General features: G+C 64.3%; 1 protein-coding gene across 4 annotated transcripts in view; it reads right to left on the reverse strand.

Moving 5' to 3' along the window:
* Positions 1-5,437: 5,437 nt before the first annotated feature.
* Positions 5,438-26,128, reverse strand: part of TP73 (tumor protein p73) — a 60,686-nt gene continuing 39,995 nt past the window's right edge. For all 4 annotated transcript variants that reach the window (XM_060624590.3, XM_060624589.3, XM_060624591.2 and 1 more), the window contains exons 4-14: positions 24,905-25,147; positions 13,306-13,492; positions 12,836-12,951; positions 10,661-10,770; positions 10,207-10,349; positions 9,883-9,971; positions 9,484-9,608; positions 7,861-8,009; positions 7,473-7,608; positions 7,052-7,145; positions 5,438-5,847 (exon numbers count right to left, since the gene is read on the reverse strand). In XM_060624590.3, coding sequence (XP_060480573.2) covers positions 5,521-5,847; positions 7,052-7,145; positions 7,473-7,608; positions 7,861-8,009; positions 9,484-9,608; positions 9,883-9,971; positions 10,207-10,349; positions 10,661-10,770; positions 12,836-12,951; positions 13,306-13,492; positions 24,905-25,147 — 1,719 coding nt within the window. In that variant the 3' untranslated portion in view covers positions 5,438-5,520. The remainder of the gene's footprint in view (positions 5,848-7,051; positions 7,146-7,472; positions 7,609-7,860; positions 8,010-9,483; positions 9,609-9,882; positions 9,972-10,206; positions 10,350-10,660; positions 10,771-12,835; positions 12,952-13,305; positions 13,493-24,904; positions 25,148-26,128) is intronic.

Raw genomic sequence — 26,128 nt, forward strand, 5'->3', positions numbered from 1 at the left:
AGGTCTCACTGGGGCGTTTTGAGCAGTGGTAGCAGTATTTAAAAACCAAACAGTCGAGGCACCTAGGGGGCTGAGTCGGCTAAGCGTCGGACTCTTGATCTCGGCTCGGGTCGTGATCTCACTGTTCGTGGGATCTGTGCTTCGGGCTCTGCGCTGCCCGTGCGGAGCCTGCTTGGGATTCTCTCTCTCCACCCCTCCCCTGCTCCCTGTCTCTCAAAATAAATAAACTTAAAAAAATAAAAATAATAAAAACCAGACAGATGTCTTGGAGAACCCGTGGAGACGTGTGTCTGCGTACGATAATGTGCAGCACTGTCCTGGGAGATGGGACGAACTATCCTGACACCGTGTGAAAGCCCACTCTGCTGTTTGCTATTCTTGCCCGAATCTAGGCTCCCTTTGGAGGTGGGGTGGGGGTGCGAATGGACACCGTTTTCCTCCCGAGGGGCGGGGAACACGCTTCCGAAGCAGGCCCTGTCTTCTCTTTTCCGCAGCTACCTAGGGGTGGTGTGGACGCTCCCGGAACAAGAGAGCCTTGCAAAGTGGCGGGTCTGCTCGGAGCCCGGATCTCTTCTTAAATTACACCGCAGGCATACTGGAGGTGTTTTATGTGTTTGAAAGTAATTGGACGCGTCGCTCATACCCTACTTTTCAAAAGTTTCTGAGCGAGGATATTAAAGGCGCCCTCGTGCGGAAACTGTCGCGCTGTGTTGGCGCCTCAGAAGCTGCCTTTATTTAAACAACCTGAGTCTTGTTTCCCTTCCAGTTCAGAGGTGTCGGTGTGTTGGGATTCCTGTCTCTGTGATGGGACGAGGGCACTTTCCGCTCAGCCCGCCACAGTGGGCCCTGGAACAGATGACAACTGAGGAGAGGGATGAACAGGTTTTGCTCAAAGGAAATGAATGGGCCCGACCAGAAAGGTGTAGCTGGGGCCCAGGCTGCCACACCTAGCCCCACCTGGCCTCTCCTGGCCCCGTCTGATCTCTCCTGGCCTCTCTTGGCCCCACCTGGCCTCTCCTGGCCCCACCTGGCCTCTCCAGGTCCTGTCTGACCTCCCCTGGCCTTTCCTGGCCCCACCTGGCCTCTCCAGGTCCCGTCTGGCCTCTCCTGGCCCCACCTGACCTCTCCTGGTCCCATCTGACCTCTCCTGGCCTTTCCTGGCCCCACCTGGTCTCTCCTGGCCCCACCTGGCCTCTCCAGGTCCCGTCTGGCCTCTCCTGGTCCCGTCTGACCTCTCCTGGCCTTTCCTGGCCCCACCTGGCCTCTCCAGGTCCCGTCTGGCCTCTCCTGGCCCCACCTGACCTCTCCTGGCCTTTCCTGGCCCCACCTGGCCTCTCCAGGTCCTGTCTGACCTCCCCTGGCCTTTCCTGGCCCCACCTGGCCTCTCCAGGTCCTGTCTGACCTCTCCTGGCCTTTCCTGGCCCCACCTGGCCTCTCCAGGTCCTGTCTGACCTCTCCTGGCCTTTCCTGGCCCCACCTGGCCTCTCCAGGTCCCGTCTGGCCTCTCCTGGCCCCACCTGACCTCTCCTGGTCCCATCTGACCTCTCCTGGCCTTTCCTGGCCCCACCTGGCCTCTCCAGGTCCCGTCTGGCCTCTCCTGGCCCCACCTGACCTCTCCTGGCCTTTCCTGGCCCCACCTGGCCTCTCCAGGTCCCATCTGACCTCTCCTGGCCTTTCCTGGCCCCACCTGCCCTCTCCAGGTCCCATCTGACCTCTCCTGGCCTCACCTGATTTCTCCTGGCCCCACCTGGCCTCTCCTGACCTGCCTTCATGTGGTGTCCCTGCCTCGGTGTGTGCCAGAGGACTGTGGGCATGGCTCTATCTGGCCTTTGTCCCTTTTATCTTGTGCTTCGTTTCAGCCCGAGGTCTAAAAAGACTTGAACCTCCCTCCAGGTTGAACAGATTCAAGAGCCCTATTCTGCTGGGGCAGCGCCCCTGACTCTTCGAGTTCTGAAATGCAGAAACCTGAGAACTAGAAGCATGGAAACAAGCCCGCGTGGGCCCAGCCCCGGTTGAACAGACGTGAACTCTCTGCCGTCTTTTCCTAAGTTTTGCAGGGAAACGTGAATGTGCTCGACTCCAGGCCGCTTGCTGGGAGGGAATTTGTGATCTCCCCGGGCCCCGCGTGACCTTTCTGAAGTCCAGACCCCCCTCTCGGCCCCCACGGAGCTCGGATGAGCCTGCTCTTCCAGGGCTCAGTGGGCAGGCTGAGGCCCAAGTCAGGCCTGTGAGGTTCACCAGCTTTGCAAGGACAGAGCCATGTGTTTGCCCTGAGGCCGTTCTTGTGTGACCTCAGACACCGCTGAGCACATAGCCCTGGGGAGGAGGGCGCCCGCGGGCTCCTCCCACTGAAAACACGGGAGAAACCGGGGACGGGGCGGGGTGGGGGTCGCTGCTCAAGCCTGGCGTGGGGGCTTCAGGAGCTGCTGCTCTCGTGCGTGCTGTTGTCTTAGCGGAGTTATTCAGAGACAGCCTTCGGAACTTGGCTTTATTATGTTACAAAAACAAAACTTCCCACCAAAACACAGCTAAAAAAATAACACGTTTTCCCAAGATTACATTACCAAAAAAAAGTTAGTATCATTGGAATAGATCCATTAATACTGCTTGAAAAGGATTAATTACATTAAAAACACGGGTGGTGTTTTTGTTTTTTTGTTTTTGTTTTAGCCTTAAAGCACTAAAGTGCTTTAACTTATGGAGACAGAGACGCGGCAGTCTGCGACTGACCTGACACCCTGGCCTGTCCCTGGTGGTCGTACACTGGGGCCCTGGGGCGGGCGGGGTGGGGGGGAGTGGCACGCTTTCTCGCCCCAGAGTGGCTGGTGTCGGTGATGAAGAGAGGTCCACCCCACTCTCCAGAATGCTCCCCTGCGAGAGAGAGCGTCCCTCCCACCTCTTCACACCTTAAAGGTTTATTTTCTCTGAACCTTTGAGTTTTGTAGAACCAGAGTTTGGAACCCAGGGATGGTGACTCCCATCGATCGATCTGCGTTTTCCTCTAAGCACACAGCGCTTCTCCTCCATGCGGTGAGTTCTTGGCTTTGCTCTCCCAAGGTGCCCCTCCCCCAGCACAGTGGGAGAAAGGCTCCAGGACCCTGTGTGGGGTCTGGCGAGCACCGGTGCAGCTGGGGCCCCTCGTGCCCCGCGCTGACCCTCTCTGGGGCACACGGGTTGGGGTGGGGGGTGGGCTGTGGCATTCCCTTACCGGACTCTGGCCTCCAGGAGCAGACAGAGCCACGGGACGCCCGGGCCTGCGCCCAGGTTCATGGACCCCAGCGAGTTGAGGGACGGGTCCCCAGCTCCTGAGGTGGGACAAGGGGGCACACGGGGGGTGGGGGGCTCAGGCATATGGCCACTGGAGCAAGTGCCAGACTCCAGCCCAGCTGTGATGCCTGAGACCCCAGACTTAGCCTCAGTTTCCTCATCTGTGAAATGGCACGGGCAGTGTACTTCCTTCCCCAGCCTCAGGGGGGAGGGGGTGTGAGAGAACGGGGGATGGGGGGCAGGGGCAGCCACACGCACCCGCGGTAGTCCTGAGTCCACGGCTCCTGTGGGTGCAGTAGGGGTGTACCCTGGGGGGACTGCAGGCCCCTGTGGGCACGGACACCTCTTCTGGTGAGCAGAGCCCGCTGCCCGTTGGAATGAGCTGGTCCCGTGGCCCCGGAGCCCTGGCCGGAGGTTAGGGCCCGAGGGGGGGGGGCTCTGACACCCCGGAAGGTGGTTCCCCAGAGAGGGTGCGGTGGAGGGGGAGGAGGGCCGCGTTACCCTAGACGCAGGCACTCCTGTCCGCACACACCGCGCTTTCACGTAAGTGTAGACCGTAGACACGTATAGGCTTGACTTTCCAAGATGAAGTCCTGTCTGGAGACGGCCGGAGAGCGAGCTTGGGACGGCGCTGGCTCCGGGCTCCTTCAGGGAGTCGGGATGGGCTCAGAGCCTGTGGGGCTCCCTCCCCCTGCTGGCCAGTCTCTGAGAAACACTGTGAAACAAGGACCACCGGCCGGCCGTCGTCTTCCCAGTGGGGACAGCTAAGAAAGAAGCTGGAGTGTTAACGCGGTCTGGGCTCAGCATGGAGGGGGCCGGTGCTCCCGCTCCCAGGGGACACCTCTGAACACGCGGCCTGAAGAGAGACCGTCCTGCCTTCCCCGGAAGGGAGGCATCTTCTGGGTGGTTTATGGCAACGAGAACAGACCCAGAGGATGATTAGGGCTGCGTCTACACCCTCCCCTGGCCTGGAGGCTTCCCCGGGCTGTGCTTGGGTGTGGCCGCACCCAAGGCTCGTCTCAGGCCTCACACATCAGGCACCCTCCCACCGGGGGTGTTGGCCTCATTACCCATCGCCCACGTCTCTCCTGTCCTGTCTCCTGCCCTGGGCAGTGCGCTGGGTCTGTCAGGGTTCTGGCCACAAAGGCTCGGGAGGTTCCTTACAAATGAAACCGGCCTCATTCCCGCCCCCGCCTCCCTCCAAGCCCCCAACAGGTGCGCCTTCCTGCCAACTGCTCCCTCCCCGCTGGAGGGACTCTCCCCGAGAAAGGCAACCCACAGCCCTACCCCCAACTAGCCACAGTAGCCACCAGACTGGAACTGTCCCAAGTGGAGAGCCTCCCAGCCAAACAGTGGCCGGACCTGCCCCGTTCTCCCATGCTCCTGTCCAGCCGCCGGCCCCTGCCTGGCTTGCCCTCTGCTTTCTTAGTCCAGCTTGTTTAGACAGACCCGGGGATGCCAGGAATGCCCGCCAGGTTGAACCCTGAAGGGAATGTTAGGAATGAAAGAAAAAAAAAAAAAAGCTGACCCACCAAGTACAAAGGGTATCTTTTTATCAAATATCGACAATTTCCAGTAGTCTAAGGAGCATGCCGTCCGTGTCTGTGCGGAGAAGCTCACTGGAGAGCTCTGGCCGTGGCCGGTGGTGTTGGCTCGGGTGTTGGCTGGTGGCAACTGACCAGAAGTTTCCTTGCCTCCAAGGAGGGACGCCCTCCTCCCCAGTCGGCTCCAAATCCCGGGAAATTCCGGTTCTCGTTTTGGGGCGGGAAGTGGAAGGTAGCAGTGGGTCTGAAGTGTGAGGGGTAGACAGACCCTCAAATCCAGCAGAGGGACCCCGCCTCGCAGAGACAGGGTCTGGAGCGCTGACCCCAAAATAAACGTGTTTTAGGTCACAATCACGGGGCCGCTCGTTGCCAGGAAACAAAAGACATCGAAAAATACTTTTTGGCAGTCCGTCAGCGGAGGCGATCCTTGTGTCCCCGGAGCATCTCGCTTGGGAGCCGCAGAGCCCGGAGGAGGGGAGGACGCACGGACGGGGCGGGTGGGGAAGGCGCTGGCTCCGGGGGCCGACCCTCCCCCGCCCAGATCGCGTCCAGACACGCCAGCCGCTGTCCGGGAGCCGCCGGGTGGACCTCGCCTCTCCCCCTCCCCCGGCACAGCCTGCTGGTCCTGCTTCCCGGGGCGGTTTGTGAAAACGAGGAAGAGGAGACCACGCGAGGCTGCCCGGGGACCCCGCCGCGCCCTCCCGGCCCCTCAGTTGATCTCGCTCTCCGTGAACTCCTCTTTGATGGACTGTTTCCGGGACTTGCAGTCCGGGAGGTCGAAGCCGAAGTCCGCCCACTCGTCGGGCCCCGGGCCCCCGCGGTTGGGGATGGTGATGGTGTGGCGCACGCGGAAGTGCACGGCCTCCATGACCCGCTGCCGCTGCAGCTCCCCGGAGCTGCCCACGGCGATGGCGGCCGCGTTGCTGCTGGAGCGGATCAGCTGCTGGGCGCCGTAGTCGTGGCTCTGCTTCAGGTCCTGCAGGCCCCTCCAGATGGTCATCCGGTACTGGTCCGGGATCTTCAGGGCCCCGAGGTCCTGCAAGAGCCGCCGTTAGGGCCCCGCCCCCGCCCCGCCCCGGAGGCGCCCTTCCGGGACCTGGCGGTGGGACAACGGAGCCTCTGGCGCCGCATTTGTCAGGCCGCGGGTGACCGGGGAGCTAAGAAGCGGCGTGCGCGCGCGCGCGCACGCGCCCCCGTTCAGGGGTGAAGTCATTCCTGGGCTCGGCGACGCCTCCACTGCACGCCCTGGGGGACCGGAGCCGACCATCAAGCCCCTGGGGCCTCCCCGCACCAGCCAGGCAGGCGGGTCACACAGGGACGGGGGTGGGGGGGGGGTGTGGGGGGGGTGGGTTAACATGCACCGAGCTGGGCCAGCAGGGGTCAGTGGGGATGGGGGAGGAGGAGGGCAGCGGTGGACACAGCACACGGTCAGGGCTGAACGAGGGGCCCCAGCCGCTGGGCAGACTGCGCCCCTCTGGCCTGGGGCCCTGGGTGGAAACAGAACGGCAGGCGGGGAGGGGGGGAGGGGGCGGGGGCTCCCGGGCTGGAGTGTCCCCGGTGGCCTCTGCCTCTCTGGGCTCTTGAGGCCTGCGCATCCCTTGGCTAATGGTACATTACAGCTCAAGGCGGCCCTAGGCTGCGAGCAGGTGCAGTCTTCCGTGGTTTAGGAGGGGCTCAGTGCTGGCACTGTCCTCCGACCCAGAGGTGAGCCACGGCTGTTTGGTCACGGTGCCCAGGATGCTCGTAGCCTGGCACAATCTGAACCCAGGACGCGCAGGTGTGACTTGTCTTCTTTGGGCCTCAGTTTCTCCCTCTGTAAGTGGCACTGAGGCGTGCCAGCTCCAAGACCCTTCCGGCCTTGACCTTCACAACTCTGGAGAGTTGGAAATAGCCTGTCCCCCAAATCAAAGGCAGCCGGGCCGCTGGGTGCGTGAGAGCAGCTTCACAGCCAAGTCCAAGTGAGTGGCCCGCTGCCAGGGGCCCCGGGCGGGCGTCCCGTCCAGACACTGCCTGAGCAGCTCAGCTCACCCACGACTCTCTCTCCAGGGCTGACTCCATAGGAAGCCGGACGAGAGGGAGTTGGTTGAGCTCAGTCGTGGGAGCGAGGGTTTTCCAGATTCCACCCCCCACCCCGCGCCTCCCTCCCTCAGCAAGAGCAGGAAAGAGTGGCCCACAAAGCGGAGAACCGCTCTGCCCTGGCACAGGGCCCCGGCCTCTGGGTCCGCGGGCGGGGCTCCTACCTCTATGGTCAGATTCTGCAGGTGGTAAATGTTCTGTAAGCCTTGGGAGGTGAAATACTCGATGCAGTTTGGACACCCCAATCCTGTTAAAAAACTGCAGAGACAACTTGGGAAATAAAGCGGCAGTAACTTCCAAGCCCGCGGCTGCTCTGTCCGGCTGGGAGCCCGGCGCGGGCGAGGTGCTCACCCTGGGGCTCAGCCTCCACGGAACCCTGTGTCTGTGCTTCCCCCCGGCACCTGTTGGACTCTCACTCCTGACCTCTCCTCCGCCTGTGTCTGTCCTCGTGGTGGCAGAGTGGATGTGAGGACACACAGGACAGCAGGCAGGGACTGCCCGCAGGGCTGGGGGCCAAGCTGGCCGGCGGCCACGAGGGGCTGAGGTCAGTGGGTTCGAGGCAGGGCCCGGCAGCGGCCCACGTACCTGACCAGGCTGGGGTCGGCGTGGTAGGGGGGTGGGGTGCAGTGGGACCCCGAGACCATGGACTGGGCGCCGTGGCCGCTGTTCATCTCGCCGTTGGCTGGCAGGGCGTGGCTGTGGTTGTTGAGGATCCCGGGGCCTGGGCAAGTGGGACAGTCAGAGCCAGCTGGGCCGGGCCGCCCCCCCGCAACGCTCTGCCTGACCGGGACCTCCCTGAGGTGGGGAATGGACACGGGGGGCTGTCCGTGGCTGTGCCCCCCGCCTGTGGACAGGGGCTGCTGGCGGGGGGCTGCCCTCGAGAGCCCTGAGCTGTGCAGAAGTGTCTCGAGCTAGACCCCCTGCCGTGTGCCTCCCCGGCCTGCTCTGTGCCCCCACGGCCCGGGCCACTCACCCACGGGCCCCAGGTTGGGCCCGGCCGCCGAGCTGTGCGGGGGAGGCTGGCCCACCAGCTGGTTGACGGACGGCAGTTTGTTGACACCCCCGTGCGCTTTGTTCATGGGCGAGAGGACGGGCCCGTAGGACGCCGGCTGCAGGTGGCTCCTGCTTAGACAGCAACGGCTCTTGGTGAGAGGCCCAGGCGGCCACATCCCCCTGTGCTCACCTCCACATGATGTCCCGGGCTGCTGGGGGCCTCCCTTCTCGCCCAGCACTCCCACCCACACCTGGGCCACACCCGGCCGCTGGCTGTCCCCCGGGACCCGGCCTGGGGTGGGAGGGAGGGAGAGCCGGCTCCTGCCACCAGAGTCAGCCAGCGGGTCGGCCGTGCTCTGACCTGCCCTCCTCGCCTTCCTGTCAGCGGCCACTTAGGCCCCCCTGTGGGAGAGGTGGAGGGATAGCCCAGATGGCCACTGAGCACGAGCACGGGAGCCTTCAGGAGGAGGGGGGCACCCGTCCTGGCGGGTGGAAGTGGCCCCATACTTCCCACCAGGTGTTGGCCGGCAGGGGGTGTGGGGTGGGGGCCGGGGCTGGGGGGTAGGGGGTCCTGGGACCCAGTGAGGACCCAGTGGGGTGGGGCGCCTGGGGCTGGGCTCCCCAGCACCCCTTCTTCCCCCTTCCCCAGGAGCAGGTCTGGGACCCAGTGAGGACTCAGTGGGGCAGGGCACCTGGGGCTGGGGGGGGTAGGGGGCCAGGGGCTGGTGGGGTAGGGGGGCCCTGGGCTGGGGTGGTAGGGGGGTCCCGGAGTTGGGGGGTAGGGGGCCCGGGGCTGGTGGGGTAGGGGGGGCCTGGGCTGGGGGGTTAGGGGTGTTTCGGGGCTGGGGTGGTAGGGGGGTCCCGGAGGTGGGGGGGTAGGGGGCCCGTGGCTGGTGGGGTAGGGGGGGCCCTGGGCTGGGGGTTAGGGGGGTCTCGGGGCTGGGTTGGTAGGGGGGTCCCGGAGCTGGGGGGTAGGGGGTCCTGGGGCTGGAGGGGTGGGGGGCCCGGGGCTGGTGGGGTGGGGGGCTGGGGTGATAGGGGGGTCCCGGAGTTGGGGGGGTAGGGGGCCCGGGGCTGGTGGGGTAGGGGGGGCCCTGGGCTGGGGGTTAGGGGGGTCTCAGGGCTGGGGTGGTAGGGGGGTCCCGGAGCTGGGGAGTAGGGGGTCCTGGGGCTGGAGGGGTGGGGGGCCCGGGGCTGGTGGGGTGGGGGGCTGGGGTGGTAGGGGGGTCCCGGAGTTGGGGGGGTAGGGGGCCCGGGGCTGGTGGGGTGGGGGGGCCCTGGGCTGGGGGTTAGGGGGGTTCTCGGGGCTGGGGTGGTAGGGGGGTCCCGGAGTTGGGGGGTAGGGGGTCCTGGGGCTGGAGGGGTGGGGGGCCCGGGGCTGGTGGGGTGGGGGGCTGGGGTGATAGGGGGGTCCCGGAGTTGGGGTGGTAGGGGGCCCGGGGCTGGTGGGGTAGGGGGGGCCCTGGGCTGGGGGTTGGGGGGGTCTCGGGGCTGGCGGGGTTGGGGGGTCCCGGAGTTGGGGGGTAGGGGGCCCGGGGCCGGGGGGTGGGGGTCCCGGGGCCTGGGGGCATAGGGGGCCCAGGGCTCGGGGCGCCGCACTCACGGCCTCTGAAGCTGCTGCTGCTGCTGCTGCCGGTAGGCGTCCACCAGCTGCTGTGGCACCAGTTCCATCAGCTCCAGGCTCTCCTTGACCTTCATCAGGATCTCAAAGTTCTCTCGGCCCCGCACCTGAGCACACACCGGGGGACCCTCTGCACAGGTGCTCGTGCAGCGAGGCGCCCCTTCTTCCGCAGGGCTCCCCGGAACCCCTTCTCCCCCCTTCCCCAGGAGCAGGTCCGGGACCCAGTGAGCGCCCACCATTCCTCCCCTCCCCGGGCTCTGCACCCCCAACAGACGTGGGGCCTCGATCGTTCTTGGAGAACTTGAAAATGCGACGAGTTGGTGGCCTGTGGCGTCCTCCCCGGCCGCCCCAGCCTGGGCGTCACAGACGGAGGACACTCACGTGCATGTAGTACACATCCTCGTCCCCGTGTCTCCTCTTCTTCACGTTGGTGCCCAGGGCGGGGACGGCCGGGGGGCTCTGTTTGAAGGCTGCAAGGGGAGGCAGGGGAGGCAGGCCACTTGCAGATCAAGCCATAGGACCCCTGACACCCAGTGTGCAGCGTGGATGGGCCCAGAGACCAGTAGCCCATTCAAGAGGGTAAACCCAAGGCGGGGCCCACGCTGGATGGGGCCGGAGCCCCGGCAGCCCGTGGGTCACGCCCATCGAGGCACGTTCGGCCCTGAAGTCCCAGGCGGCCCCCACGCCCCAGCCCAGGCCACTCACCGCGCTTGCTGCCAGCCCCGTTCTTGGCCGCAGTCTCGCTCAGGGCCTGCTGCTCGCGGTAGTGGTCCTCGTCAGCCTTGCGGTCTCGGCCGGGACAGGCGCAGATGCGGCCCTCGAAGGACCTGCGGCCCAGCACCTGTCCGCTGGCGGGGCGGGCACGGCCAGAACCGTGAGCCTCGGGGGCCTGCGCCACCCACCTCGGCCCCCACGGCGGGGTCTTGAGGAGCCAGGGGACCAAGGCGGAGCACCCAGCCACTCTGAGACACCAGGTCCCCTGCGTCCTCCCAAATCCCAGGCCCTGCTCCAGCAGCCCTCGCAGCCAGGGGGAGCCCTCCCTCTGAAACCCACCTCCAGCGCCAGCACCATTCCTCACCCTGCCCCTCTGCCTGCCGAGCCCCCAGCAAAACCGCCCCCAAACCGCCCCTCCCCCACCCCACGAGCCCAGCAGACTCACTCCCGGGTCTCCAGGGTGATGATGATGAGGATGGGCCTCCGGTTCATGCCCCCCACACAACTGCTGTTGCACATGAAGTTGTACAGGATGGTGGTAAATTCTGTCCCCACCTACACACGGGAGAGGGGAGGAAGCAGTGCTATCAGCATGCAGGCCCCACCCGCCGAGGCGGGTGCTTCTGGGCCAGGCCCCGACCCTAGGTGGGCCTGGGGGAGAGGCAGGCCCCTGCGCTGTGGTCCTCTGGCATCCACCCATCTGCCTACCCACGCGCCCATCCATCCACCTCCATCCATCCACCTTCTGTGCACCCACCCACCCATCCAACCATTCACTTGCACGCACTGACCCGCCTCCATCCATCCATCCACCCATCCTTCCTTCCATCCATCCTTCTATCATCCGTCCATCCATCCTTTTATTCATCCATCCACCCTTCCTTCCTTCCTTCCAAGCACGCATCCAGTTACCCCTATCTATCCATCCATCCACCCATCCTTCTATCTCCATGCATTTACCTTCTGTGCACCCACCCACCCATCCAGCCATTCACCTGCATACGCTGACCCACCTCCATCCATCATTCCTTCCTTCCTTCTTTCCATGCATCCTTCCTTCCTTTCTCCCATCCATCCATCCTTCCTTCCTTCTGTCCATCCATCCATCCATCCACCCATACTTCCTTCCTTCCATCCACTCATCCAGTCAAACCTATCTATCCATCCATCCACCTCCATCCATCTACCTTCTGTCCACACGCCCATCCATCCAACCATTCACTTGCACGCACTGACCCACCTCCATCCATCCATCCTTCCATCCATCCACCCATATTTCCTTCCATCCATCCATTCATCCATCCTTCCATCCATCCATCTTTCTATCCATCCACCCATCCACCCATCCATCCACCCTTCCTTCCTTCCTTCCTTCCTTCCTTCCTTCCTTCCAACCACTCATCCAGTTACACCTATCCATCCATCCACCCATTCTTCCACTTCCATCTTTCCTTCCTTCCTTCCTTCCTTCCTACCACTCATCCACTTATACCTCTCATCTACCCACCCAGTCATGCGCTACACTGAGTGCCATGCTCTGTGCTGGCTCTCGGAGGCCCAAAGTCCTGTGGTCTGGTTGCCCCAACCACGTCTCCTAACATAGATTGGAGGTCAAGCCCTGGAGGCTGGGTGTGAGCGGGCATGTGCACAGGTCTCTGTGGGCACAAAGGTGTGTTCTGCGTGCTGCAGGCTCTCGTGGGCAGAAAGGTGAATGGCACTGCTCTGGCAGAGAGAGGGACCAGAGCCATCTGAGTGGACCCCCATCTCCAGCACATGTGTCCATTTCCCAGGGAGTCTGTGGACAGCTGCACAAGGAATCCAGGGCTCTCGACTCCTGGGCATCCCAGGACCACAAAATGGGCAGGTGTCATGGTCTCCCTGGGTCAGGATATAAAACTCAGTCACTGGCTTAGGCAAACCTGGCCTTTCACCAAACTGCTGGCACACAGAAGCCACCAGGGGGCAGGAGAGCCCTGCTTTCCTGGCAGGTGACGTAGGGCAAGGGAGGGAGGGAGTGCAGGGTGGTCACACCCCTTCCTGGGGGCTGGGGGTTTAAGGGGCCAGGTGCAGGGCTGGGGCCTGGGGGTCTGGGGAACTGATCACAGTTTGGGGAGTCTAGGGGTCAGAGCCAGGTAGAGGAAAGGTGGGGCTCGCTGTGCCCCCTCACCCGTGGAAGCATGGCCCACGGGCCCAACTGGGGCCCACCCCCAACCCACCGTCACTGCTCAGCCCCCCACCCCCACCTGGCTCCACCCCCAGCTTCTCTGGCTGGGCCCTCACAGCAGCCCCAGAACCTTCTGCTGCCTTCAGGTCACAGCAGAGCCCCGCCCACAGCTCTCCGCCCCGCCCACTGGCCACCTCTGGCCTCTACCCTCATCTCCAGGCCTCTGTCCTGTAGCCAGAGAGGCCGAGGGGGGTCCCACCTAGACCTGTACAGAAGTGACCAGAAATGAGTGCCAGGCGCCAGGGGCTGGGGGTGGGGGCAGGAGGTGAAGAAGTTGCTCCACAGCAAGACTTAACCCGGAGGCGCTGGGGACAGTAGGTTGGCCATCTGAAGTGACATGAGTGCTCTGTGATCAGACCCTCACCCTCGTGGCTAACTGCAGGGGCCCCCACCTACCTGCGGGGGCTCATAGGGAACCATGACGCTCTGCCTGCCTGTGACAGGGTCGTCCACGTACTGTGAGAGATTGTTGCCCTCCACTCGGATGAGGTGGCTGGCCGGAGCAGACTGTCCTGCCGGGAGGGGATACCGCTTCAGGGGGTTGCCCGGCTGGGGCCCGGTCACCCCTGTGCCAGACACATCGCAGCAGACTGGGGACCGCAAAGGCCAGCCCCACCAGCCTCCCAGGTGGGGCTCGGGCCGCCGGCCCTGATGCCCTCAGGGTGCCTGGCCCAGCATCGCTGCTGACCACTGTCCCCTGGGCACCTGCACCCCAGGCCCCAGGTACAGCTGGGAGGAAAAGGGGCTGGGGAGGGGACGTGCCGGGTCCACGCTGTCAGCCCCTGCTGTCTCCAAGCATGGACGCCCGAGGCGAGCCCTCCCTCCCGGGGTGCCCTGGCTGCTGGGCACGGGGCCGGGGGCCTCACCTTCATTGAAGTCTCGTCCGAGCTCATGGTTGGGGCAGCGCTTCACCACCTCAGTCACATGCTCTGCCTTCTTGTAGACGGGCATGGCCCGGATGACGGTGCCCGGGGGCGGCGGGGTGGACACCTTGATCTGGATGGGGCACGTCTTGGCGATTTGGCAGTAAAGCTTCTTCAGCAGCGGGGAGTACTGGTGGGGATCGGGGGACAGGGTTGAGGCCCCGGCTCGGCACCCTCGCTCAGCTGCACCCCACCCCCAGCCAGGAGTCTCGCCCCTCCCCGCATCCCCTCGCCCACTCGGCAGCACCGGCCGCTTTGGGCACAGGGAGAGCAGACGGCTTTCATCCCGCCATCGCTGGCTGGAGAGGTTAGCACCATTACGTCCATCTCACGGGTGAGGCCAGGAAAGGGGGAAGCTGATGGAGAGTGGGGGCTGGGAGCCAGGGGTGCCCTGTCAAGCCCGGCTCCTCCCCACCCACCCCCCCAGCGCTGTCAACCGTAGGCCCCCAGGGCCCAGCAAGAGCGCTTGCAAAGCCTACCCTTTAAAAATAGGAAGTTTTATAGTGTTTTTCAGATATGTTTCTCAATCGAGTGAAGAAGAATGTGAAACATTGAGTCCTAGGGGTTGAGCTCTGCAGCGTGGCATGGGCCACCGGGGACCTCAAAGCCCTAGTACCTGCAGCCCAGGGACCCTGTCCTAGGGAGGGTCAGATGATGCCCTTCCTGACCCTGGCAGGGGCCTCTGGGGGCAGTGGCCGGGGGACCAGGTCGCCCACCCAAGGACCCTCGCATGAGTTCACAGGAGACCTGCTGGTGACCACGGGGGTAGCCACTAGCTTCCAAGCTGACTGGCTTCTGGGCAGACCCGTCTGGGGCTCCTCATGCCTCCTTCCCCCAGGGACAGTGTTCCTGGTCTCAGGTTCCTGGCCCCACCCCACAATCTCCCTGCCCCCCCACAAATCCCCGGTGACCTGGAGTCACCCCAGACAAAGTCCGGAGAGTGCCCCATCACACCCCACATGGTGGGGTCAGAGAAACCGTACTGTACCAGGAGACACTGCTTCAGACAGGCGCCCAGCTGGGGTCCGGCCACCACTGTGGCAGGTGTACCACAGGGGACTGGCGACCACAGGCTGGGGCCCACGGTTCCCAGCGGGAAGTGTACCCACCGTGCTACGGTCAGGGCCGTTGAGGCCGGACACGTGGACGACAGAGCCAGAGAAGGGGCAGGTCACAGCCCGCTTCTGCCAAGGAAGCTGGGGGCCCCCGACACCCTCACACTGCAAAGGTAAGGCCCCCACTGGCCTCCAGAGCCCCCCCTCTGGCCACCAAGGGACACAATGGACCCTCAGCTACTCCAAGTGTACAAAAAGCAAGGGGTGGGAAACATAGGGAGATGGAACTTACGCAGAGCCCCAGAGCAGGGGGTCCCCGGTGCCCTCACAGCCTTTGGCCCCACAGTGTGAGCCATCCCTCCCCTGATGAGCTGACCGGGGCTCCCTCCTGGAAACACCCATCCCTGGGGTGGAGTTCAAGGCATTGTCGGGGTGTTGGACCTTGTTCAGCTTTCCCTTGGCGCTGAATTCAGTACCCGCCCCTCACACCCCCATCACAGAAGGAAACTGGATGCCGTGGGCTTCACCGCCCCTTCCCACTCGCCAGGCTCCCTGGAGCCAGGTGCAGCCTGCCACCCCATACCTGGGACCCCCACTTCTGGCGAGAAGCAGAGTCCCCAGACCTGCTTACAGTGCAGGAAAGAATGATCACACACAGCCCTGGGGAGGGGGGGGTTGCTGAGGCCCTTCTGGGAAGAGCAGAAAACAGGGCTCAGGGAGTGAGGGCAGCCTGCTTGTTGTGGGGCTCAGTCCTGCTTCCCAGGGGGTGACTGCTGACCTCCGATGTCCTCATCAGTACAAATGCTGCCCCTTCACTCCCCGAAGCACCAGTGTGGGGGATAAGCTGGGTGCCCCTGCCCAGGACAGCAGCAACCTGCCCGGCCCAAAGCAGACACCGGGTGCCCATTCGGCACCCCGCTCTCTTGTCGACCCACAGTGAGGCTTCAGAACAGGTCCCCGGCTCTCAGACAAGTGTGCAGGTGGTTTCAGGCAGGGAACTTCCAGGCAAGCATCCTGGAGGCCCTCGGAGAGGCTCAGCAGGAGAGCCGTCACCCAGGGGGTTTTCCTGATGGAGGAGGCCCCCCGGGAACTGTGAGCCCCGGCTGGCCTGCAGGGACCCGAACAGAACCAATGATAGGGGCAACCGGGGTCCAGAGGGCCATCCCTGCAGCAGTGTTTGTGGGGTGCCTATCGTTTGCCAGGCTCCAGAGTCACGAAAGAAAATGGGCTCTGAGGCCCCTTCAACCTTCAGAAGAATCTGGACTTACTGGAGGCTCCCGCCTGAAAGCGTCAAGAGGAGAATGGCCCCCGGGTTCTGGTGCTTGTCAGCGGGATGCTATACTCCACTGGACAGACCTCTCCCAGGCTGGGCAGGCGGCCCGCTGGCTGACCACACTTAACACCCTTGAGCCGTCCGGCCATGGCCTAGTGTGCAGTGTCACTTCCAGGCCGGATGGCTCCCCGCCCCTCTGCGAGCAGGCCCTCCAGTCCCCTCTCTGGGGCGACTACCCAGCGGCTCCCATCAGTCAGTCCTCCGACCTCGTGATCCATCCACGGCCTGAGATGGGGTCTGTTGGCCCCCCAAGGGCCAGGTGCCTTGGCTCATCAGCCAGCAGGGAGGGAGCAGGACTTCAGGTGCAGCCCCGCAGGCCTGTCCTGACAGTGGGGCGGGGCTTCAAGGCCCCTGACCGGCGGAGACTTTGTGAGCCCTCCTCTGCAGGCCCTGTGGCCGGCGGGGTGGGGGCGCCCCTTCGGTGTCCGTGTCTGGGCGTCGGACCGAGGCCCCGAGGTCCGGGGGAAACGCAGGGGCGCGTGGCCGGCAGGCGGGGATGGGGGCGCCCGGGGGTGCTCTCCGTGTCAGGGGCCGCAGGAGGTCCCAGGAAAACGCAGGGACACGTGGCCGGCGCCGGGTGGAGGAAGGGCGGGGACGGAGGGGCGCGCGGAGGACGCCCCGCCCTGGGGAGGAGCCGCGGGGAGCTGTCCGTGGTACCCGCGCCGGACCAGGCTGGGCTGGGAGCGCGGAGCCGCCTAGGGTGGGCGAGGAGAGAGGGCCCCCGCTTCCTCCCTCTGCGTCCCTGGCAGGGCCACCCCCAGCCTTGGGCCTGGTCCCACTCCCCACAGGGGTGTCCCTAGTCTAGTGCCACCCCAAGATGATTGATAATATGGCCGTGGGCACATACACCAGCCACCCCACCCCTGCGGGGATTGAAGCCACAAATGTCTAGCCCGGTCCTGGTAGAACAGCGGCTGGAGGGATGCCTTGAGGCTTCCCTACACTTGGTAGCATGTTGCAGGGGCACAGCTGCTGGGCTACAGGGGCGGGAGGTGGGCCTGGAGGGGGGGAGGCGTGGGGTGGCCAAACCCAGGGTGGGGTCAGGGTGGAGTAGCCTGTGTCTAAGAAGGCGTGAGCCCCCACCCCCCAGCCAGCAGCTCCTGGGACTCAGGCATGGGCAGGTGGGGAGGAAGACTCCTGGGTCCTGCCTGGTCCACAGAGAAGGTCACGTGAAGACGCCTCCTCTCCCTCCCTCTTGCCTCTCCTTCCCTAGAACCGCTAGATGGATGTGTTTCAACAGATTCTGAGCTGATAAAATCTTATTTATCTTCGGCTGTTGACACAGAGCCGTCCAGACTTGCCTGCCCCGAGATGCATGTATCCCTTCGTGTTTGCAGGAAACGGTTTGCCCAAATGCTGGTGTCTGCCCATCCCTGCCCTCCCCCACCGGACCCTCCCCCCATTAGAGTCCTCGACGGGCCCTGTCTGGCTGGGAGCCCGGGGCCTGGCAGGGCTGGCGCGGGGGTGGCAGGCGAGAGGGTGGCGGGTGGCAGGCGAGGCTCCGTGGCTGTTAATTTCCTCGCACCCGCTCCCCAGCAGCTGGGTGCCCGGCATGGGCAGGTTTGGACAGGAGGAGAGTGGAGAGGTGATAATAGGTTGTCTGTCATTTTCCAGGGACGTGTAGCATCTTGCAAACCGCAAATACCGTTAACCAGCTTGGGCGAATCTGTTACAACAGATTCTGGAAGACGGGGCCTTGAGGGGGGGGCTTTTATTTTTTTAAATGATTTTTTTTATAGCCCACTTTTATCTGCTTCCCGCGCGCGCGCGCGTGTGTGTGTGTGTGTGTGTGTGTGTGTGTGTTCAGAGCCACATTTCTCTCCTCTCTCAGGTTATGGACCCCTTTGAGGACCTACCCAAGGCCACAGACTCCCTTCCTCCCTAGAGAAACTCCCACAAGAACACTTACCAAGAAGCTGTGTGGGTTCATAGGGTGACCCCCAAGACCCACAGGGGGCCTAGGTCAACAGCCCCCATTGACAGCCCTCCTGGGTAAGGAGGGGCCCCTGAGTGACACAAGCCACATTGCCACACCCCCTCCTGGTGGCCTCCCCTACTCCACGGAGAGCTGCTGGGACATAGAGTGGGCTCTGACATGTCAGGGAGGTCTGGGCAGGATAACAGGGAGGGTGCCAGTCTGTAACCATCACCCCAGCCCATTTCAGAGCACCCATGGACAGAAAGCGGTGAGGGTCCCTGCACAAGGAAACCCACAGCCAACGCCCCACCTTGGCCACAGGCCTGGTGGCTGGAGGCTCCTGGGAGCTCCTGGACGCCGGTAGGCTGCAACCGTGCCTGATAAAGAAGCCTGCCGAGAATCCTCAAGAGCTCCTGGCTAGGGGAGGACACACACACATCTGCTGACACCCTGCACAGGCTGGTCAGGGGCTCCCTCGCCGGGAGCCCAGAGAAGGATAAACGGGAGGCAAAAGTGGGCTTTGCGGGTGCCGAGTGACGCTGACCACTATCCAGGGGAATCCCCAGAGGCTGTGGGCCAGAGGCTGCCTACCTGTGAGAGGTGGGCCTGCGGCTGGCAGCGACACCCCTCAGGAGCCTACCCCCCCACATCCTAGAGCCTGTTCCCAATCAAGGGAGCAGGAGCCCCTGGGACCCTCACGACCTGGAAGGACCATGCCTTGGGAAGTGGCAAGCATCCCCCTCAGGCACTCCCAGGCCACAGGGACTTGGGCCTACTCCACCCTCCTCCCACACATGGCTGCAATCCGGGAAGGATGTCTCTGGTGGCTTCTGTCCTGGGCTAACATCAGGGGTAGGAGCACTGAGACCCCTGAGTCCCCTTTGTCTCCACCAGGCTAGCCCTGGGTCCAGGAAGACTGCCACTCAAAGAAGCATGCAGGGGGACAGAGCAAGGACACAGGTGCCAGGCACAACATGCTTCTTCCTCTGGCCTGGGGTCAGGGCAAGGGGGCCAATGGGCGGGGACTTGCCCTTGGCCTCAGATACCCAGGCCCTGCCATCTGGCCTCCCCTGGACCCTCAGGAGGGGGCCTTGAGGATGGAGAGGGTAAGCAGGATGTGTCTTTGGGGACCCAGCTGGGCTTGCGGGGAGCCCCAGCCTTCCCACCAGGAGCGACCCTCCTGGCCAAGAGCACAAATGGTGGCCACGTCTGAAGCACCAGGATCTGCCTCAGCCAGGCTCAAACATAGTTCCTCTGCCTGTGAACTTGGTTTCTGACTTTGCCAGCTGGAGAGCCCAAGCCTGTCTGTCCTGGCCTCCCAGAGAAGGCAGACACCCCGCTGGCTGGCCCCATGGGGAAAACACTCTGGTAAGAATGCAGCAAGGCATGGCTGTGAGCCAGACCAGAGAACTACCCGTGTGGGGACAGAATGAGGAGGCTGGCCACCAGCCCGGCTCTGCTCACCACAGAGGGTCCCCTCAACTGCCAGGGGAAAGATCCCCTATGACCCTTAACGCCCACCTTCCCCTTCTGAGCTGCTTGGCCTTGTCAATGTAGCGCTCATAGGGTCAGCCCGCCTGGGCAGGGTGTGGGGGCCAGCAGGCACCTTCTGCTCAGAGGATGGTCCTGGGATCCTCTGACTGCAGGCACCCCATTCTGGACATGACTGCCAGTCTGGTGAGTGCAGGCACAGGTGGGCCAGCTCCTGCCCCCAGGGCCCAGAAGCTTCCAGATGGCCTGGGACTGGGGCCAGCCCAGCTGCAGGTGGCTTGGGAGCGGGGAGGTTGGCCCGGCCGTGGCCACAGTGGGGACGGGTATTCAGGATGGCCTCGATGGCCCTGTGTCGGCTCCAGCTGGGGGCCCTGGGCACGGGCTCTCCTGCCTCTGACCTTCCTGCCATGGAAGCTACAGGTCAGTCTCCAGTTCAGGACCTCAGTTAAAGACCTGCCCTCTGGCCAGGCAGTGGTGAGCATGGTTTTTTCACTCTTAAGAAACTGCACCCTCTGCCAGCAGGACAGGAGCCCACAGCTTCTCCAGTGAGCTCGGGGATGCCCCGGACACGTGGGGACGGGCATTTTCCAGCTTTTAAGGCAATGGTTGGCTGGAATTGAAGATAAATACCCGGCGAAGCCCCGGGGGAAAAGGAGAGTTTGGGACCCTGAACATCTGACTGCCCTGCAGAGGGCAGTGGCTCCTAGTGCCAGGTGGTGAGCATGTGGCTCCCCCTCGTCTCATCCTCCCCAAGGCCCCGGAGGAGCCAGCTGGCTCCTCACATAGGAGGACGAGGAGGAGAGGGGAGGGGTTGCCTCGCCCCGGGGCACACGGCTGTGGTGGACGAGGCAGGTCTGTAATCCCAGGGGGACCCTGGGCGTTAGGCCACCGCGGGATCCCCCAGCAACCCCTGAGCTTCCACTTTACTGAAGCTTGGAGTGCTAGTCACTTGTGCGAGGCGGTGCTCCTGCCCTAAAACGAGCCCGAGCGTAGCAGCCCTGTGGCCCTGTCCAGCCCGGGGGCCTCACACCTCACCCCAGCTCTGCCGCCCTCGGGTTTCTGCCCCCTCCTCTTCCTGGGGCCGCCTGGACAAATACACGGATCACCCCTGCAAGGCGGGGGGGGGGGGGCGGGGGGGAGGCGTGGCCAGGGGACTTCTGGGGCCTGGGGTCCATGAACTCGAGCCCCGCTTCCAAAATCCTGACACGGATTTCCCCTGCAACTGACCACTGAAAAGCTTCACTGGTCGCTCAGCAGAGACCCTTGCCCAGAGTCCACAGGACGGGGGCGGGAGCCTCAGGACCGCGTGGCCTCCTCAGCCCCGGTTCCAGGAGGAGCTGTCCCCCCTATAACGGCAGCTACCGATGCTGGCTGGGCAGCCAGGGCCTGGGAGATGCCCAGGGAGAGGCGAGGAGGGGCTGTTCCCAGGCCCCGCTCCCGACTCCCCGGGCCCCAGCCCCGGCCCCACTCGGCCTCCAAGGCCAAGTTCTGCGACCTCCAAGCCCAGGGGCCCCAGCGGCTGCAGAGGGTGGTGAGAGAAGCGATCCCCAGCTCAGGCCACAGGCGAGGGCGCCGACACCAGCCAGGGCCAGCCTGCAGGAAGCGGGTCCCCGCCCCAGGAGCTTTGCACAATGCAGGCAATCGCTTCAACTTCCCCTGTTCGCTCCTCATTCTGTCTCCACCACAGACACTGAGAGCTCTTCCCTCGGCCTTAAATACGTGTAACTGCTTCTGGTGCCAGTAAAAGGTATTAATTCCACTTATGCATTCCATAAACTTTTAGGATAACGCAATTGATACTGTGATCATGTCGGGACACATCCACTATTATTTTCCTGCTCGCAAACCTCCGAGGGGCTGGAAAGTTTTCTCCCGAATCCATTAGTGTTGACTCAGCCACATTCTGCCAGGAACCCCGTGGAGAACCTCTGTGTCTCCCGCCTGCCTTCCACAGGAGCCTCCGCGGCCAGGAGGGTGGCGCTCACGCTGCGTGAGCTGGCTGGCCCCCAAGACGGACAGACTGACGCTCTTGTGTGGGGCGGCTGGAGGTCATTCAGGGGGCTGTGTCCAGGCCCCCCCGGGGACTAGCTGAGCCGTCACGCCACGTGCACCCTCACCATCACGCCTCACGCTACCCAGCTGGGCCGGGGCTCCGACCGTCCCAAGCCTCTTGCCTGGCCTCGGACCCCCCTCCCAAACCTACCAAACCCCAAGGACAGCCCTCTTCCCTGGCGAGGCCCAGCCTAGGAGCCGGGGGAGACTGAGCTGGGCTGGACGGCATCCAGATGCCCCTCTCATCGGCTGCTCCTCCAGGCTCCTGGGACCAGCCGTCCGTGTCACCGCCAATCCCTGGGGGGCTGCAGGGTGAGAGTGGCCGTCAGGGCCCAGAGGCCAGGCTGGAGGGTGCCGGGGAGGGCTTGGGACAGCGACAAAGGCACAATCAGTGCCATCGCCGGCCGGGCTCCACCGTCCAACGGTCCAAAGAGCATCAGCGCCCCCGGGTGCCAGCCCTCACTCGCCGCCCTGACCTTTTCGATGTAGGTCTCTCCTTGACGCCCCCAGAGCCCCGAGGAGCGCCGACAGGGGACAGGCCCTCACCAGGACGGCTCAACAGCAGTGGTTTGTGGGGCGCTCTCCGGGCTCCAGGCCCCGTTAGAAGTGGTCCCAGGAGGCAGCTCATTTGTCCTGTCACGACCCCACCCTCAGACCCAGGCCCAGAGCAGTGCAGCAGACCCGAGACCTGGACCCTGCCAGCCAAACTCTCCCACCTCGTCCCGTCCCTGGCCCCCAGTTTATAATCTTGGAGGCTGAACACACATCCCTTGTCTGCTCAGTTATGCTTGACCCGCCGGTCCTGGCCTGTGGGCGGGAGGGGTTGTCAGAACCCTGGGTCGGGACCAGAAGAGGCCGCACGTGTGCACATGTGTTTGTGTATGCCTGTGCACGTCTGCGTGTGCCTGTCTTCACGCGTGTGCAAGGTGTTTCCGTATGTGCATCCGCGTGTGGCACGCACGCCTGTGAGCTGAGGGCTCCCCTCGGTGCCCAAGGAGCATGGATGTGAGATGTGGGGGTGCTCGCAGGGGGCCTCGGCCAGGCACAGGCCAAAGACCCCATTAACAGCTGCGGTCCCTTGGGGACTTGTTGAGGGTGTTTTTTCCAAGCAGGGACAGGAGTGAAGGCAACAGTCAATTTGGAATTGTACTTGAGAAAAATATGAATTATCTATCAGTTACCAGGCATCCGGCACGGCGGGAGCCACGCACCGTGCGGTGCGGAGCCCAGACAGCGCGCCCGGGAAGCAAGTCCGGGCAGCGCCCGCGCAGCCAGACCCCCAGAGCTGCGAGCAGGCGGGCGGCCGGGCAGTCCCCGTCCTGCACCGTGATCCCGGGCAGGGAAAGGAGCCTACGGGGGGTCTTCTCCCAGAGAGCCAAGGTGCCAAAAATCTCATTATCAACGTCTGTCCCACCTCCACCCCCTGCACTGACGAGGTCTGGCGGGGGTGGGGGGGGAACCGTGTGCTCCAACAACAACACCTCCTTCTCAGAGCAGCCACGCAAAAGCAGAGGGCCCAGGCAGGGAGGTGGGGATCGGGGCTCGGGCACGCGGGGCAGGGTTGGTCGGGGCTTGTGGGCAGAGCCGCTGGGCAAAGGTAAGCCCTCCCCTGCCCTCTGGTGTGGCTGGCTGGGGCAGGCCACCCCATGGGGCCAGTTAGGAGCAGACAACTGTGACCCAGCCATGGGCTTTCACCCTTAATGTCACTCCCCTGCCAGGGGAGGTGGGGACAGAGGCCCCAGGTGGGGGGTGGGGAGGGGGGGACAGCCAGCCGAGGCGCAGCTTCTGTCCCTTCCTGAGGACCAGCTCAGACCATCCAAGGCACTCCAAGTCCCCCAGGACACTGCAGAGACCCCTCCTGCCTCCTCAAACAGTGGAGAGGAAGACAGCCGGGACCCCCCTCCAGTGCTTGCCAAAATTCCTAGGGGTCCGGCAGCTCAGGCTTGGGTGACAGCATTGGTGCAGGAGGCTGGGACCCTCCCCTGAGGAGCTGGAGGAAGGGCTCGGGGAACAGTAGGAACATGGAGTAGGGGTGGTAGTGAGTCTCCTGTCACCAGAGGTGTGCTAGTGTGGGGATGCCTCAGGAGCCTCCTGACCTGGCTTACAGTCACCCAGTCAAACCTCAAATTGGGGTGGGAGGACCAGGACCCCGCAGGCAGTAAGAGAACCCTCTAGCACTTGCAGCCTCAGAACCTCACCCAGGAGGACCAGCCCTATGGCACCCCATCCCCAGCTCTGCCGCTAAGGTGACACATTGCTCCTACTGTGCCAGCCCGAGCTGCGTGGGCAACAGCCCTTTAAGCCTTACCACCAGCGACAAGGGACACTGCAGGAAAAAGTCGCAAATGAGGAAAACTGGGCGCCCACGGGGTGGGAGCCCCAGACCAGAGATGGGTCAGCAGCTGGGGCGTCAGGGGGAGCTGTGACTTGGAAGCCAGACCCAGACTGGCCCCTGCAGAGCCTGACCAGCTCCCTGTGGTTCCACCCCACCCCCACCCGCAGAAGCGTGGGAAACAGCCCAGCAGGGCAGTGGGGATCGTGGGACCCCTCCCCCCCCTTAAAGCAGCAGAGCCCCCGGGTCACCTGCTTGGTGCTCCTGAAGGGACACAGCCACCCTGCCTGGAGACTTCCCTGTTCCAGGGTCCTGTTTCCACGGACTGGGGGAGACCATGGAGCTGCTGTCCCCTGCAGGAGGTGACGCTGTCCCGTGGCCAGGACCCCCTAGATGTGTCCGGGGTAGGTACTGGGCAAGGCTCACTGTCCTTGTCCTGTGGGGGGGGGGGGTGGAAGGTGACCTGCCAATGCCCTGCGTGCCCTACCCTCAGAGGAAAGCCTGTGGTCCGTCCTGGGGATCTCCGGGTCTCTGCTGCGTTCCTGCCCCCGTGGGCATGTCTGGCAGCCCCTTCCCCTCGCAGCCGCAGCAGCGCGGTTCAGCGATTAGGACCGTAACCCCAGTGACCCCACGACCGGGAAGCCGGCCACGGGGTTCCCAGCTGGCCCTTACTAACGGCGTAACTCCGAGCGAGCTATTTTCCCTCCGGTGCCTCCTTCCTTGGCTGTAAAATGGGACGATAACAGATTCTATCTCGCGCGTTGCTGGGTGGTTTCTAGAGTAAACTCGAAGCACCAGTGGGTGTGCGGGATGCCATCCGAGCTGGCAACGTCCCCACCAGGGGCCAGAATGCCCCCAAGCACGGCGCCAGAGACCCAAGTCCGCACAGCTGCCGACCCAGCCCTGACGTCCCGGCCTCACACCCACGCTCACAGACAACAACCCAGAGACTGTGCGGGCACAGCCCAAGCCCGCCAACCGCCAGACTCCGGACCTCCCCGCCGCCCCGCACCACCCGCAGGAAGTGGCCTCTGCAGACCCTGGGGGGGGGGAGGGCGATCCACGCGCCTCCTGCTCACCCAGGACAGGACGCAAACCCCACCGGGCTGCGGGGATGCCGGCGGGTCCCCCTGAGGATGGTCTGCCCCTCTGGGGCCCCGCGGAGGCTGGCCGCTCTGGCCGTGTCCGTCCGAGGGGTGGGCACGCCCAGACTGCCCAGCCCCAGACCCGCCTCCTGCCCGACGCTCCTCCCGGAGGCTGCCGGGAACCCCGCGCGCGGACACCCGGCCGGCCGCCCGGGGCGATCACCCCTCCCCGGCCCGCACCCCGCAGGCGCCCCTGGCAGCGGACGCACAACTCACCGTCCAGGTGGCCGACTTGGCCGTGCTCGACTGCTGGAAGGTAACGTCGAAGTGGTGGGGGCCGGGGTAGTCGGCGTTGGAGGGGATGGCCGGTGCGGGCGACATGGTGTCGAAGGTGGAGCTGGGCTGCGCGTAGGGCGAGTGGGTGGGCACGCTGGCGGCGTGCTCCGGGGTGTAGGGACTGGCCGAGGCCGCTCGGCTGCTCATCTGGTCCATGGTGCTGTTCAGCAGATTGAACTGGGGCTAACGTGGGAAGGGGGAGGGAGGGGGACACACAGTCAGGCTGGAGAGTGGAAACGCGCGGCCAGAGGTGTCCTGTTACAGGAGACTTAAAGGGCCAGCAGCTCAGTCATCCCAAATATTTCCCCGTCCCCCCCCCCCACCCGACAGGTCACTGCTTGTGTTGGGATAAACTGACATATTCACCTCGCCTCCCCCCTCCATCGGCTCCGGGTGCCAGGGTTTCCGGGGCTCCACCAAGCACACCTGGAGGGAGCTGCTGGTGGGGGTGGCTCCCGGCCCTCCGGACCCTCTCACAGGCCAGCAGACTCAGCGGCACTCTCCAGGGGGCGGTATCCAGCCGGACACCCTCGCCTCCCACCCTGTGTTCCAGCCAGAAGCGGGGAGACCCCAGGCCCAGGGAGCCCAACTGTGGGAGAGGCGGGCCCCCGGCAGAGGGTGGCCCCAGCGTGTGGGGCCCATAGTCCCCTCCTACTGGTCCACATCCTAACCCTAACCCGGGAGCCCAGCCCCTCCCCATCCCACCCCCACACAGGAGGAACAGGGACTCTAAGCTGTACTCTGTGTGTGCACCCCCAGCTCACCCCCTTGGGGTCCCGGGACCCCGAGATGGGCCAGCCCCTGCCTGGGGCTTGAGGAGGCCCCAGCAAGGGGACCAGCCCAATCTAGGGCAGATCAGACTCCTCCTGGAGGGCCGGCAAGGAAGACGCCTTTCCCAATCTGGAGGCTTCGAGCGGCAGGTGGGCTGACAGAGCAAAGAGCAGCTGATATTGGCCAGAAGGGCTCCTACCTGCAAACCTGTGAGCTGCTTTCTGTGCCAGGATGGCGGTGAGGTTTACTGTAATCCTCTCTAGGAGCCCGAGGTGGACACTGCCATTATCGCGTTTCACAGACCGGGACACTGAGGCATGTAGAGGGAGTGACCGGCCTGGGGTGAGGCAGTGGCCCCGAGAGCCCCGGACACGGGTGGGGATGGTGGGAACT

Source organism: Panthera onca, chromosome C1 (assembly GCF_046562875.1).
Source record: "Panthera onca isolate mPanOnc1 chromosome C1, mPanOnc1 haplotype 2, whole genome shotgun sequence".
NCBI classification, from domain to species: Eukaryota; Metazoa; Chordata; class Mammalia; order Carnivora; family Felidae; genus Panthera; species Panthera onca.